Source organism: Halichoerus grypus, chromosome 8 (assembly GCF_964656455.1).
Source record: "Halichoerus grypus chromosome 8, mHalGry1.hap1.1, whole genome shotgun sequence".
Taxonomy (NCBI): domain Eukaryota; kingdom Metazoa; phylum Chordata; class Mammalia; order Carnivora; family Phocidae; genus Halichoerus; species Halichoerus grypus.
This window is the reverse complement of record NC_135719.1, coordinates 105,099,531-105,113,617: the sequence shown is the minus strand read 5'-3', so window position 1 is coordinate 105,113,617 and position 14,087 is coordinate 105,099,531. Positions and strand designations below refer to the sequence as shown.

General features: G+C 44.5%; 1 protein-coding gene across 9 annotated transcripts in view; it reads left to right on the top strand.

The window, feature by feature from the left end:
• Positions 1-1,064: 1,064 nt before the first annotated feature.
• Positions 1,065-14,087, top strand: part of PYGL (glycogen phosphorylase L) — a 66,939-nt gene continuing 53,916 nt past the window's right edge. For 7 of the 9 annotated variants that reach the window (XR_013440690.1, XR_013440691.1, XM_078053679.1 and 4 more), the window contains exons 1-4: positions 1,066-1,401; positions 6,604-6,705; positions 9,251-9,329; positions 12,442-12,545. Coding sequence is in view for 7 of the 9 variants with exons in the window: in XM_078053679.1 (XP_077909805.1) it covers positions 1,159-1,401; positions 6,604-6,705; positions 9,251-9,329; positions 12,442-12,545 (528 nt within the window). In the remaining 2 variants the exon portion in view is untranslated. Of the gene's footprint in view, positions 1,402-6,603; positions 6,706-9,250; positions 9,330-12,441; positions 12,546-14,087 lie in introns of all 9 variants that reach the window. The other 2 variants (XM_036110991.2, XM_078053677.1) reach the window with 1 other exon arrangement.

Sequence of the window (14,087 nt, the reverse complement as noted above, 5' to 3'; positions counted from 1 at the left end):
CCCAGGACCCTGGGATCATGACCTGAGCCGAAGGCAGACGCTTAATGACTGAGCCGCCCAGGCGCCCCTCTAATACATTCTAGTAGATTAATACTCCCCTTTATTGAAGAAGAAAAAGCTTCTGACACCCTAAAAGTTTGCCTTGGCCAAGGCTTAAACACCCACACACACACCACCACCAAAGCTGAGGTGACCATGCAAAGATGAGTCTGTACTGCAGATTAACACAGACTGCTTTATGTAAACAAGGCAACTGGCTCCGTGAGTTATCCCTTCATTTCCCACACACGTACCTTCTCCTTTCTCCCTACTCCACCCCACCTTCCTTTAAAAAGGTAATGCAAACAAGAGGCCTAACAGAAAAGCTCCCGGCACCTAATCAGCCCAAAGACCCAACTCAGGACTTGCTGATTCTCAGGAACCTGTCTCTACGGATGAGCAGTAGGGTGCTTTTGACGGGGCAAACTGGGGACGGGTCTGAGGAGTCGAGAATCTCTGAGTCTTTGAAAAATAACTGAAAGCAAAGGAGGCACCTGGGATCTCTTTCTGAGGTCTGGGCTCCAGGGTGGGGCAGTGCCAAGGACTGACGAGGAGGACGGGACAGCTGAAGTAAAAGCGTGCTGCTCCCTTCGGATGCTTATGTTGGAACGCATTCCAGGTGAGAAATAACAATGACATAGCAAGCAAACATCTGTCAAACAAAAGTCTGCCAACACGTGCTTCCACACACAGACATCCTCCGAGTATCGGAGCATCTCGGTGGGCTGACAGGACAATGCCGCGCTCTGGGATTCGCAGATCCGGAAGCGGGCCGCCGAGCGGCTGCGTGACGGGCCGTAGGTGCCACCTCGGACGGCCCCCCACTCCGCCCCAGCCGGCCGCAGCGGGCGCGCAGACTCCGGCCGCCGGGGGGGTCCCGCGCGCGCCCCGCCCCCCGCCTCGGCGGCCGCAGAGCCCGGGGCGGGCCAGGCCCTCCCTCCGCCCCCCTGGCCGGCGAGCTGGAGCCCGGGCCGCGCCGCGCCCAGGGGCGGACCGCAAACTTTGCTCCGACTCAAAAGCGGCGGCGCGCGGCGCGGAGCCCGCTCCGCCCCTGCCCTGCCTCCGGCGCCTGGGCCGCTAGTCCAGCTCGCCGCGCTGCCCGCCGACGCCGCCGCCGCCATGGCCAAGCCCCTGACGGACCAGGAGAAGCGGCGGCAGATCAGCATCCGCGGCATCGTGGGCGTGGAGAACGTGGCCGAGCTCAAGAAGGGCTTCAACCGGCACCTGCACTTCACGCTGGTCAAGGACCGCAACGTGGCCACCCCCCGCGACTACTTCTTCGCGCTGGCGCACACGGTGCGCGACCACCTGGTGGGGCGCTGGATCCGCACGCAGCAGTACTACTACGAGAAGTGCCCCAAGGTACCGGCCGGGCGGGAGGTGGCCCCGGAGTGGCCCTCCTCACCGCGTCCTTGCCCCCCGCGCTCCCCGTGGGGAAGTGGCCCCGAAGTCCGGGCTGGACGTGTCGGGGCGGGGGGTGGGCCGCCCAGGGGACCGCACGGCACCACTCCGCCAACCCCAGCCCCACCCGAGCCGCCGAGCGCTGGGCTCCTGCGGACGCCTGGGGAGCGGACGCCCAGGCCTCCCTTGTCTGTCCGCTTATTTCACAAACTCTGGAGCAGCTACATCAGCATTTAATAGGAGGTACTGGGCGCCTCCTGTGTGTGTGCCGGGCACAGTTCTAGGCCAGTCGGCCCCGAGCAAAACCGACGAAAGCCCTGCTTTGGCTGAGTTTAATGTTTAGGGAAGGGAGACAAACACAGACGCCGTCAAATGGTAATAAGAGCAGGGACTCGGGGGCGGGGGGTGGAGAGGAGGCAGAAAAGAAGAGTCGAAGGAAGGTGCCTCACTGCCCCTAGATCCTTCGGAGGGGCTGGCCTGGGGGATGCGTGGATGACCCCGGCCTCTCGTGGGGTCCGAGGTGAGGTGGAGAGAGTGGGGCAGACGCCCCGCCCCACAGTCAGAGCTCCGCCCCGTCACTCCCACCAGTTCCGAAGAGTAGGGTGTGGAGCTGGGGCACTTCCTTGTTTCCTGCGGGAGGGAGGCCGAGGGCCAGGACAGGCTCTGACTCTAAGACCTACCCCAGAAGGGGCGGAGGAAGGCTGTGCACTGACCACCCCTCTCCACTACGCAGGGGCTGGAACGCAAGGTTCCTTAGGGAGCTTTGGGGCGCACAGAGGGACACTATTTCCATCTGGCCAATCTGGGAAGGTGGGGGGTGGGGGGGATTTGGAAAGGACCTGGCAGGGAGAAGTATTGCGTTGTGCAGAGCGAGGTGGGTGTGAGTATGTATTGAGAGAGGAAAGTGGAAAAACTGGCTGGGGGCATATTAGAAAAGGTGAAAGACAGATATATCCAGGAGGCAGTGGGAAATGCATATAAACATCTATTAAGAATATTTTTAATATGTAAAAACATGGGGGGGGGGAAAGACTAGTCCAAACAACCCATGAGCAAAAGAAAGTAAATTCCTGTAGTAAGAAACTGCGGCTGTTACAAAGCTCTCAAATGCTTTTGCACCCCAGAGGCCTAGGCCTCTACCCAAAGGTAGCAACTGCTAAAATATAATCTTAGAAAACACTGGGTGTATACTTAAATTTACTGTACCTTTTTCATTTGCATAGAAGGGACTGCATCTCCCATTAATAATTTAAGTTTTTAAACTGGAGAGTGAGACGATGAGCCATATTTTAGAACGACACACACACACACACATACACACACAACACACACCCCTCCATAGCCTTTAGCACCTTGTGTGTTTCTCCTCCCATGGCTTATCTGGTATTTTATTGTTCTCCTGTGCTCTGGCAAGTTTCTCATTGGACAGCACTTTCCTACCTGAGTGCTGGTATAAACCAGGTATTCTGATGGTGATAGGATGGGGATACCACAGCGAACAAGATTCATTCCGAGTCTTAATTATTTCCGCTGTGACAGTTGTTCCCCTAACCAGAAGGTCCCTGCCCTCATTAGAACACAGAGTGGAGCCGGTAAGTGTGTCCAAGCTCTCCTCCCATCTCCCCTGCTGTCTGGTAACTGTACAGATGAATCCCAGATTTGGGATTCCTTTTCAGGCTCCATTCCTACATGTCTGAGTGCTCAGTGAGCATACCTAGATCTCTTCCTATTTCCTCAAACTCATATCATCATCCCTCTGAATCCTGGCTTAGCTTCTGTTTGTAATTTTAATGGCATTGCCATCCTGACAGTCACCCAGACACAAAACTTGAGTCTCACCTTTGATTTCCTCCTGTATCCCCCATTCAGCAGCTTGCCAAATTCTGTTGATTCCTGTGGGTTCTCGTGAAATTACCCACTCTCCTGCATTCTCCGTTTTCTGCGCTGGAGGCCCAGGCTGCTGGTGTAGGAAGTAGACCTCTACGTGGTTACCTTGCTCCCCGCAAGTGATAAAGCTGGGAGCGTGCAGCTGAATATGGCGAGCTATTGTGTTTCATTGGCCAGCAAGACACCTTTAAGCAGTTAAATTTTCAGTGCCCTCAAGCAGGACACATACATCCCAGTTCTTGGCTCAGGACTCCTCATTGTTTCATGTGACTCCCATTACACATTTATTTTTCTCTGCCTGGCTCCTGAAGGCATTTGGGTATGCAATCCCATCTCATTCTGTGTGTTGTAGTCCAATTAAGCTTCCCAAAGCAACACATCTTGCCCTGTGTTCAGATATCATGGCACCCACTGCCTGTCACAGTCATGCATTTAAGGCCTTCTCAGCCAGGTGAACCTATGCCTCATATCTGTCCTATCTCCCATTACCCTCCTGGGCTCACCTTGCTCTCCCACCAAACCGATCTGCTGTCCCTGTCCAGGTCCATGTCCTGTCCCACTTCTGGGCCTCTGCCCACAATGCACCTGTCACTTGGGATGCCCTCCCCCACCTCCATGTGTCTCCATGCTCAGCTCTTGCCTGTCCTGCACCCATTCATAGGTCTTCCCAGAAGTACCTGGGGCCTCTGATTGACACTAGGACTAAAAATAACATTATTTTTAAATACTGGTTATTGTTATGTCTTCTTTATCTTTATAGGCCTTTTGAAAATGTCCACTTTATGTAAAAGATACATAAAATATCAGTAATAGTAGTGCATGCACATAATTTATAAGGTGTGTTGGAGATGTTCAAAAATTTTACTACCAGGAGTATGTTTTAAGTGTTTAGAGACCGCTGACTAAGAGGATGGGGTAGATCAATTTTTCAAGGTCTTGTATATCCCCAAATATGAGGTAAGGTTTCCCCCCCAAAAAATTATTTAAGTGAAAATAGGAAACCACCTTAAATTCATGTACTTGTAAAGTCTGTCATGTAATGAGGGGCTTTTTCAATTACTTTATTTTAAGCAACAACATTTTTTTAAGAAGATCTTGAAATGTCCTAAAATGTCTGAAGTCCATGCTAATTTGGAATCATTAGAAGGGAAGCAAAGAGGGGCACCTGGGTGGCTCAGTCATTTAAGTGTCCCACTCTTGATTTCTGCTCAGGTCATGATCTCGGAGTCCTGAGGTCGAGCCCCCCCCCCCCCTTGATGTGGGGCTTGGTGCTCAGCGGGGAGTCTGCTTGTCCCTCTCCCTATCCCAACCCTCCCCCCCTTGCTGGCTCTCTCTCTACCTCTCTAAAATAAATAAGTAAGTAAGTAAGTAAATAAATAAATAAATAAATAAATAAATAAAATCTTTTTTAAAAAAGGAAAACAAAGAAATTTAACACATGTAGTCATCTGGGGTGTGAACTCACAATTGCAAGTGTTGCATATATATACTGTATTTACAAACAAGCTTTTTATGGATCACTAAAACATAAAAAGCAATATATGGTGGTTTTATTATCGAGATCATGAATACACAGAGAAGAATGGAAAAAACTGCCCTGATGTTATGCAAGTGTGGCTTGTGGCTTTCTTGTATTGCAGTAGCCTTGTATACAAGGGTACATCCATTGGGGGGAGTGGGGCCATGCACCTCTTTGGCTTGTTTCTGCCTCAGAAAAGATACCTTTTCCTGACTCAGACAGAGGCAGCTAATAAGCTGATGAGGGCCCTAATGACAGCATTATAGATATTCAAACACCTTGGATAAAAATAATGAGGATATGCTCTGGAAAACCATGTTATATGACCCACTAAGATATGGATGTTGACAATCCATGGGAACACTTAGAATTCAGTTGTTTCATAAGATGAAAGTGGGAAAAAGTGAAATTTCTAAGTTGACATTTTCATATAATATTTTAAATATATATGTGTAACTAATGAGTTAAATATTATAATAAGCATTTTTGATATTGAGCTATATTCTTTTTATGTTTTGGGTTTGACCAAATACTTTTCTTTTGGGTTCTCACTCTTGGGTAATGAAGGAATCCCTAAAATTTGAAGTGACTTTATATTTTTTTTTATTTAATTTTATTGTTATGTTAGTCACCATACATTACATCATTAGTTTTTGATGTAGTGTTCCATGATTCATTGTTTGCGTATAACACCCAGTGCTCCATTCAATACGTGCCCTCTTTAATACCCATCACTGGGCTAACCCATCCCCCCACAACCCTCCCCTCTAAAACCCTCAGTTTGTTTCTCAGAGTCCATAGTCTCTCAGATTTTCCCTTCCTACTATCTTCTTTTTTTTTTTTTTAACATATAATGTATTATTTGTTTCAGAGGTACAGGTCTGAAGTGACTTTATATTGATGCATTTATAGATATTTGTTGTTTCATGTTTGGCGGAAAAGAAAAGGGGAAGCGTTATGGAAAGTAAGGTATTGTAAAAGGGGATGATGAAGTTACTCACTGATCTTCCTTATTTTTTTTTTAAGTTAGTAAACTTAGCTTGTATTTTGAAAGGTTTTAGGCAACTCTGACCTTGGCACCTTTCATTTTCATCTCAAATAGTATTTACCTGGCTTTATGTCAAAGGCGAACAGTTGCTGAGTTGATAGAGAAATTTCCCATTTCATCAAGAACAAACACCAATAAACCTGAGGTAGTCTTTTGTTATTGCCAGATCACAGCGTTTCTAGAATCGTTTTATTCTAAAATAATTAACTGTACTATTATTTGCAGTAATCAGACACACTGGCTATGTTCTAGCCACTGTGTGTGTCTTGAAGGAATTAATCTTTACGTTTTCTAGATGAGTTGAGATGATCACAGTCAAACCCACCTGACTCTCATCATATAAATATGTTAAAATGAGTGATGAGCTATGGCAGTCTGACTTCTGTTTGTCCAAACATATGCTTAATTCATGAGGCTCGTGAACGGGAAGGAAAACACACACGCAAAACATTGAATCTAATTAGTTGGATGAGTTTGCTTTTTTTCTCCCTGGGCATAAAAACTACTTTGCCAAAAATAGGGTATAAAGTGGTTTTTCTCAAAGCCATTTGTCAGTATTGCTTGTATTTAGCCTTTCATCCATCTTTAGGAGTCTCATTTGAACCTGTCTTAGTCTCGCCTGTTTGTTTCTTATTGGTGACCTTTTGTGTTTTTATGTTGACAAGGAACACTGGCCTTCCAGCATTAACATGACCTCTCTTTGTTTCAGAGGGTTTATTACCTCTCTTTGGAATTTTACATGGGCCGAACATTACAGAACACCATGATCAACCTTGGCCTGCAAAATGCCTGTGACGAGGCCATTTACCAGGTACGTTGTCTCCGTATTTCTTTCATTCTCTCCCCTTAAATTTCAAGTTCAATTCAGGAACCTTGGGAATGTAGCACCAAAAAAAAAAAAAAAAAAAAGTGAAAAATTGCTTCTCTAGCTATGGTTATTACAATTAGAAATATAAACTAGTGGAGATCTCTGGTTTAAGAGAGACAAAGTTAGAGAACTGGTTTTGCCTCATGAGAATTTTCTTCTGTAATCAGTTTTTGACAGCATTCCCCAGCAAATTACATGTTAGGAATTAGTATCTAAACAAACATTTTAGAGGTACCTGAGCCCCTGCTCTCAGAGTCACAAGTTCTACTTTGAGCTCCTATCTACTTTTTTTCTTTTTTAAGAACTTATTTTTAAGTAATCTCTACACCCAACGTGGGGCTCGAACTCACAACCCCTAGATCAAGAGTCACACACTGCACCAACTGAGCCAGCCAAGCCCCCCCTCCTCTCTAGTTTTAAAAATGATCAAAGTTTGACTATTATTCATGTATCAGGGCAACATGCATAAATAATAAGTTTTTTAAATTACATTGACATACTTTCTTTACTGCTTAATGAGATGTAAAATACACTTCCCCCTTAAATGAGGAACTCGAGGTCTTAAACTTAATATGCTAATTTGTTTTTACCGAACGGAACATATTTAACTGTTTCACCCCTGAGCTTCAGGGATCTCCATGCCAAAAAACAAATAGTTCTTAATCCTTTTCATGTGACAGAAAGGGGGCATGTGTATTTGCAAAGATACATTCTAAATGAGAGACCGTCCAAACTGCTCCTTTTCCTTGGCATCGGATTGTCCTGTGTGACCAGCTACTGTGGCCAAGGGCTGGTTTCCTTCATGGCGGTTAGGGTTTAGGTATTTTCTATGAAAGAATCATTGCAGCTCCCCTCCGTTTCCCTTTTCTTTGCCTCCCCTGATAGCAGGTGAAAATAATATACCTCCCCTGGCCTGGGGTGGGAACATTACAGAACATTACAGAACATTACAGAACACCATGATCTGAAGTAACCTATGTCAACCTCCTCAAGGTTTACAGCCTACTTGAGACGTCCATGTTTAGAACTGAAAAAATCCTGAGTGTTAGCATTAGCACTGAAGGGTTTCCAAAGTGGCCTCTTCTTTACTTTACTGTTATTTGTTCACAGCTACTCGATTTACATATTGGTGTGATATTACCTAAGTTGCTTCACCATTGTGTCATTGGCTTGCACAAGGACCCCGGTAAACTCTAGTCACCGGGGAGCACATTTGAAAGCCCCTCCAAAAATAAACAGAGGCGAAGCTATTTTTGAACTCTCAGGAGATTTAGTTGTCAAGACTTGTGTGAAAAAGCCACGTTTGGTGTAAGGGTGGGGGACCCAAGAAGGTGGCTCATGGAAACTGGGGCATCAACTTCAAGCGTGGTTCTAATTTACATATATGTTTGTAAATGTGTAAATTATCTTCCCATTTTAAATAATGTCTAATTTAATGGATTGCCTCACTTTCAGATAAGAATACCGTCATTTTCACAACAAACCATTGTTAGCCATCCATGGGCTAGATTACTATCAAGTCAACATAGGAGAGGTCATTTAATTTATCTAGCCATCAGTTTTCTCATTGTAAGATGAGCAGCCCAAAGGGATCTCCAGGACCGCACAGCCCTGACGTGAGTCCACGCTGGTGCTAACCAGCTTCTAGCTGTGGGAGCCAAACACTCGGGGGCAGAGAGCTGGCTGGCCATCAATTCCATCCATCACCAAGGTCACAGATGTTCATTGATCTCCCATAGTCTCTTACCCACCTCAGAAAGAAGTAGAGGATTTTTGCCCTCGTCCAGCTAACCCTCAGGGCTGTTTCCCCGGACAGCAGTCTGGTCCCAGGTCTCACGGGCAGTGACTCAGTAACTGGTTTTGGGTTAACAGTTATTGACCCTAGTGAGTAAATATGTTGCGGTCATGAAAAGATGAACTTTAGTCTATCCCAGGAAGTCTGACCTCATACTTTTTGATAGTGTTCAAAATCCTTCAGCCCGGTTAGTGTCAGCGTGGTGCTGGACCATTCCTGAGGGTTTACCCCTACAGCACACAAAAAATAATAATAATAATTTTAAGAAATAGTAATAGCTGACATTTATTGAGAAATATCTGTTCAGGGTAATTCTAAATGCTTTGTTTGTATAAGCTCGTTTAATTCATAACAGCCCTAAATCAGGCAGATACTATTATCCTCATTTTTTTAAATAAGAGAGGAGAAGCATAGAGAGATTTATGTTGCCCAGAGTCAGAGAGCTAAGAAGTAACAGAGCCAGTAATGGCCCTTTGGAGCCCACACTCCTTCCCACGCTGCTGCTGGGCCATCTCGTATGATTTGCATCTGCAGTCACCAGCATTTGCAGGGGGCTTCTGCTGTCAGAACACTCTGTGAAGGAGCTGACAGAGGACGCTGGATGCCCGACCGAGGGACTAAGGAAAGGACTGTGCTTCCTGAAATGGCCTGCATTTGTGCCTGCATCCAACGTTGCTTTCCTTTCATCTCCAGCTTGGACTGGATATGGAAGAGCTGGAAGAAATTGAGGAGGATGCCGGGCTTGGCAATGGGGGTCTTGGGAGGCTGGCCGGTAAGTGACATCATGAGTGTGTTATCTGTTGTCTGGCCAGTTGACGGCTTCTCAGATGCCGTGCGTGACCATGCTTGGGAGAGCCAGACAGGCTCTCCAGGAGGAGTGCAAGGTGTGACCTGGCTTACAGATGTCTTTGTCTTTGGGTTTGCACTGTGGTTTGGTCAGTTCTACACAAAGAGCAGAGAAGGGAACTTGAACCAAAGAGACGTTGCTTAAAACCCTGGGAGACATTGCTTAAAAACCCCAAAGTTAACCGGCTCCTTCCTGTGCACTTCAGGGTTTCCAAAGTGGCCCCTTTCCTTCACTGTTGTTTGTCTACAGTTGCTCACTTCACATACTTGTGAGGTGTGACCTGAGTTGTTTCACCATTGTGTTGTTGTCTTGTCTGCTTTCTTATTGACCAGTAGGCAATGATCCACTTATTATATTATTGGTATGATTTGGTTCATTAATATCTTTTTTTGTATGAATACAATTCCAGTGCTTTATCCAATAAATGATTTTTCCAACAAATGTAAAGGAAAACATTAAAAAGATAATACCAACTCCATTAAATTAAAAATACGCTTCCCTGTGACCAAGCAATTCTACTTCCTGATATTTACCCTAAAGATACACTCAACATGTGCACAAGGAGGCATGTTAAAAAATTATTACAGTACTGTCTGTTAAGGCAAAATATTAGAAATAACCAAATGTCCCTTGATCTGAGAATAGGTAAATAAGTACTGGAACATGTATGCTGCAGAAAAATATGCAGTAAAAGAATAAAAACAATAAAATTGATCTATGTACTTTTATATAGACCTCTAAGGGGGAAGAAAAAAAAAGGCAAGTGGCATTAAAAACAACACAGTGTGATACTATTTATGTTTTTTAAAAACTAAATATTTTCTGTAAGTATATGTGTAAATCCATAGGGGAAAAAGTCTGGAATTTGAAATACTAAAGTGCTCCCTCTGATCTTCCCTAGAGAAGAGTGCAGAGCTGGGGGTGCTCACCCTGTCTGTAATGTTGTAATGTTTTTTACAATGAGGATGTATTACTTGTGAAAGTTATTTTTTATTTTAATTCCAGTATAATGAACATACAGTGTACTTGTGAAATTTAAATTGAATAATAAAAATGTACCACCATACATGTCTTTATCAGATTGCACTCTATGAAAAATAATCTATTTCTTCTTTTTCAAAAATGATTCCAATATCTTTTAATTTTACACACACTTTCAAGTTACTGGAAATCCATTTGTGTGTGTTTCATGGTATTTACTCCTTACACTAGTGGCAGTGTGCATTAACATTGCTATCAGTATTAGAGATACTTACTACCTTGTAAAGTCAACCATTGGGCAATTTAGTAGGCTTTCCACGAGGCTGTAAGAAGACCAGCAGAACCAGTGGCATACACATCTAAGAATGACAACCAGCCTGCCTTTCATTTCTGTAAAGCCCCAGGCATATTTGTTGGCTGGGTTAACCCCACCTTGTGCCTGATATTAATGACCTTGCTCCTTCAGTTGGCTGATAAGTGCAAAGAGTGAAGTGGTGAACGAGGCTGAGTGATTCTCATGAGATGGCCTCATCTCTGCCTGACTGAAAAGGCTGAGACCCTATTCTGGTCAGGCTCTAAGAATAATTTGATCAAGACCCAGGAAAGGACAAATGGCCACAGCTCTGAGAGAGCAGGAACTGGAGCAGAGTCAGGCCACATGAGCATCGGGACTGGAAGACCACTGTGAGGTTCCAGTAACTTGAAGGCATTGGCCATTGGCCTTTGTGGATCCTCTGTTTTAGAGCCCCACCGTGAACCTAACTTAGCCCATTTCTGTTTGGTCTACAAATGTTCTTTTCAGTTTTAGATCCTATCATACATTTCCTCATTCTCTGTATATTTCTCAGTTCAGATTCCTGAGAGGGACAATCAGATTGGTGTAACCCTTCAGATAGCATCTGGTCACAACATAGATCCCTGCCCAGCTTTTTTTTATTTTTTTTTAAGATTTTATCTGTTTGAGAGAGAGAGATAGTGAGAGAGAAAGAGAAGGAGCAGGGGGAGGGGCAGAGGGAGAGGGAGAAGCAGACTCCCCACTGATCAGGGAGCCTGATGTGGGGCTCAATCCCAGGACCCTGGGATCATGACCTGAGCCAAAGGCAGATGCTTAACCATCTGAGCCACCCACGCACCCCTTCCCAGCCTTTTGATTGGCTGCTCTGGATCAGGGGCTCTGTCATTAATGCTCTTGGCTACAAGTAACAGAAAATCTAGCAAAAATTGGTTCAACCAACAAGGACGTGTGTTATCACTGACTAAATAAGAACTCCAGAATTTCGGCCATTCCAAGATTAGTTTATTCAACAGCATGACTCTGTCAGGACTCTGGGTCTGTGTGGTTCTTTGGGCTTTCCTCCCATGGAAAAAAAGATGGCGGGAGCAAGGAAATCTTTCACTGTACCTAGCAGACTTCCTAGCACCTCTCATTAGATCATAGGTCATTGCATGCTCATGCCAAAACCAATCACTGGTGAAGGAAATAGAATTACTATGATTGGCTTAGAAGCTTAGACCAAAGCAAGATTCGTTTCCTGGCCCAGCCTCCCTGAAGCATATGGCCCCCTGATATCCGAACAACATTGGAATTCCATTGGCCAGAAAGAGAGTCTGCCACAGGTGTCCAGCGAGTTGGTTAGGTGGTCACATGTAAATTATCCTCTCCTGGGGCCATCTTTCAAGCAGGGACCATAGAGACAGCTTCCCTTAGAAAGGGCAGTGTGAGTGATGGGCACAATAATGGATATATCTAAGGCAGGCCAGCTTCCTTATCTGTTCTCAAATGAAATGCCAACATGTACAGTGTTACTCCTAGATGGCAAGATAGTAAATGCTGTTTATTTTCTTCTGTGTTCATTTTTGTATTTTCTGACTTTTCTATAATATTCATTTTATAATTTTAAAATGTTATTTTAAAATAATACCCACTGCACAGCTGTCTCTGCTTTAAAATACAAATGTGGTTTTTCAGAGAAAAAATGTTTTGTGGCTGCCATCTTTTTTAAAGAAGGATGAAATTTGGACTAACCTTGATGACTCTGCATTTACTTTAATTTAGCCTGCTTCTTGGATTCCATGGCAACCCTGGGACTTGCAGCCTATGGATATGGCATCCGATACGAATATGGAATCTTCAATCAGAAGATCCGAGATGGATGGCAGGTATGTGAGCCATCTTTCAAAATTTTGTTATTAAAATACTTCTCCTTCATAGTATGCTGGGTGATTTATAATTTACAGACATTTAACATAGAGCTTTTCTAATATCTCTGGCATTTAATTGCCATCACTGAAAACTCTCAGTCTTCCCCCTTTGGGAAGTGAGTTCCCTAAGAGCAGAGAGCCTGCCAGTATCATTCAGCACCAGATCCATAAGCACCTCACATAGTGCCTGACTCATGAGAATACTCTGAAAATATTCACCACTGACCCCTGACTGTGGACTACCTCCAATGTGTGACATCTGTTCTCTGCAGCACGCACAATGGAGGAGCACATCTTTTGACTGATGATCCCCCCCTGTAACTCTTGATAGTAGGAAGCATGCTGCTATTTTATAGGCGGGAAAACTGAGACTCTTGAGAAGTGGAGTTACTTCAGATCACACTGCTGGCAAACATGGGTCTATATCCCCAGATTTCCAGGCCCATGTTCAGTATTCTTACCTCCATTCAGTCCTGCCCTCCTTAATATGCTTATCTTATAAGACATGTAAATTCCCTGTTCTCATTTTTTTATAAGATGCAAGCAGGCAGTCTTGTAATGATTATGTCAAATAAATCTGGCACATATTTAATATATATAATTATAGTGTTCCACAGAAATTTGCACAATAGTAATCAGACCACACAAATAACTCTCATGTGATTTTTATATAACCAAACTGGATTCTTAGGTATTCATTTCGTTTCTTTTTTTTTTTTTAATTTATTTTTTTTATTATTATGTTATGTTAATCACCATACATTACATCATTAGTTTTTGATGTAGTGTTCCGATTCATTATTTGCATATAACACCCAGTGCTCCATGCAGAACGTGCCCTCTTTAATACCCATCACCAGGCTAACCCTTCCTCCCACCCACCTCCCCTCTAGAACCCTCAGTTTGTTTTTCAGAGTCCATCATCTCTCATGGTTCATCTCCCCCTCCGATTCCCCCCCTTCATGCTTATCTTTGGTCATTCTTTGAGCCTACAATCAGCCCTAGTGGGGATAGTCTTCCCTGATGCTGAGTGTGATTTAGACTTTCTCTCTCCCTATCTTTTTCCCCTACATACACATCATTGACAAAACGATACTGGATTCGATTTCCAAAAGGGCCACATTCTCTGAGCCCCTCCCACACTTCCATGAGTCAGTCTGAGAGGGCAGAGTGCTCAGGATTGGTTGAGGGAACCTAGGCTGGAGCTAATCCCAAGGGAGAGGAAGGATGAGAATAAGCTTAGTGTCAACACCATTCTCCTTCCCCTCCAGTATTTTGACACTCTCTGAGCCACGGAAGAAGGAACTAGAAGGTTTGATGTGATAAGAGAATGTGCCAAGGAAAAAGTCTCAGAAGGAGAATACTGGGTGCATATTGAAAGACAAACTTCCAATTTTGTTAAGGACCAGTGGATCTTCGGTATCCCTAAATAAATTAGAAGGCAGCATTGTGTAGAAAAAAAACATGTAGGCCCTAATTGAGATCTGATTTCTAATTTGA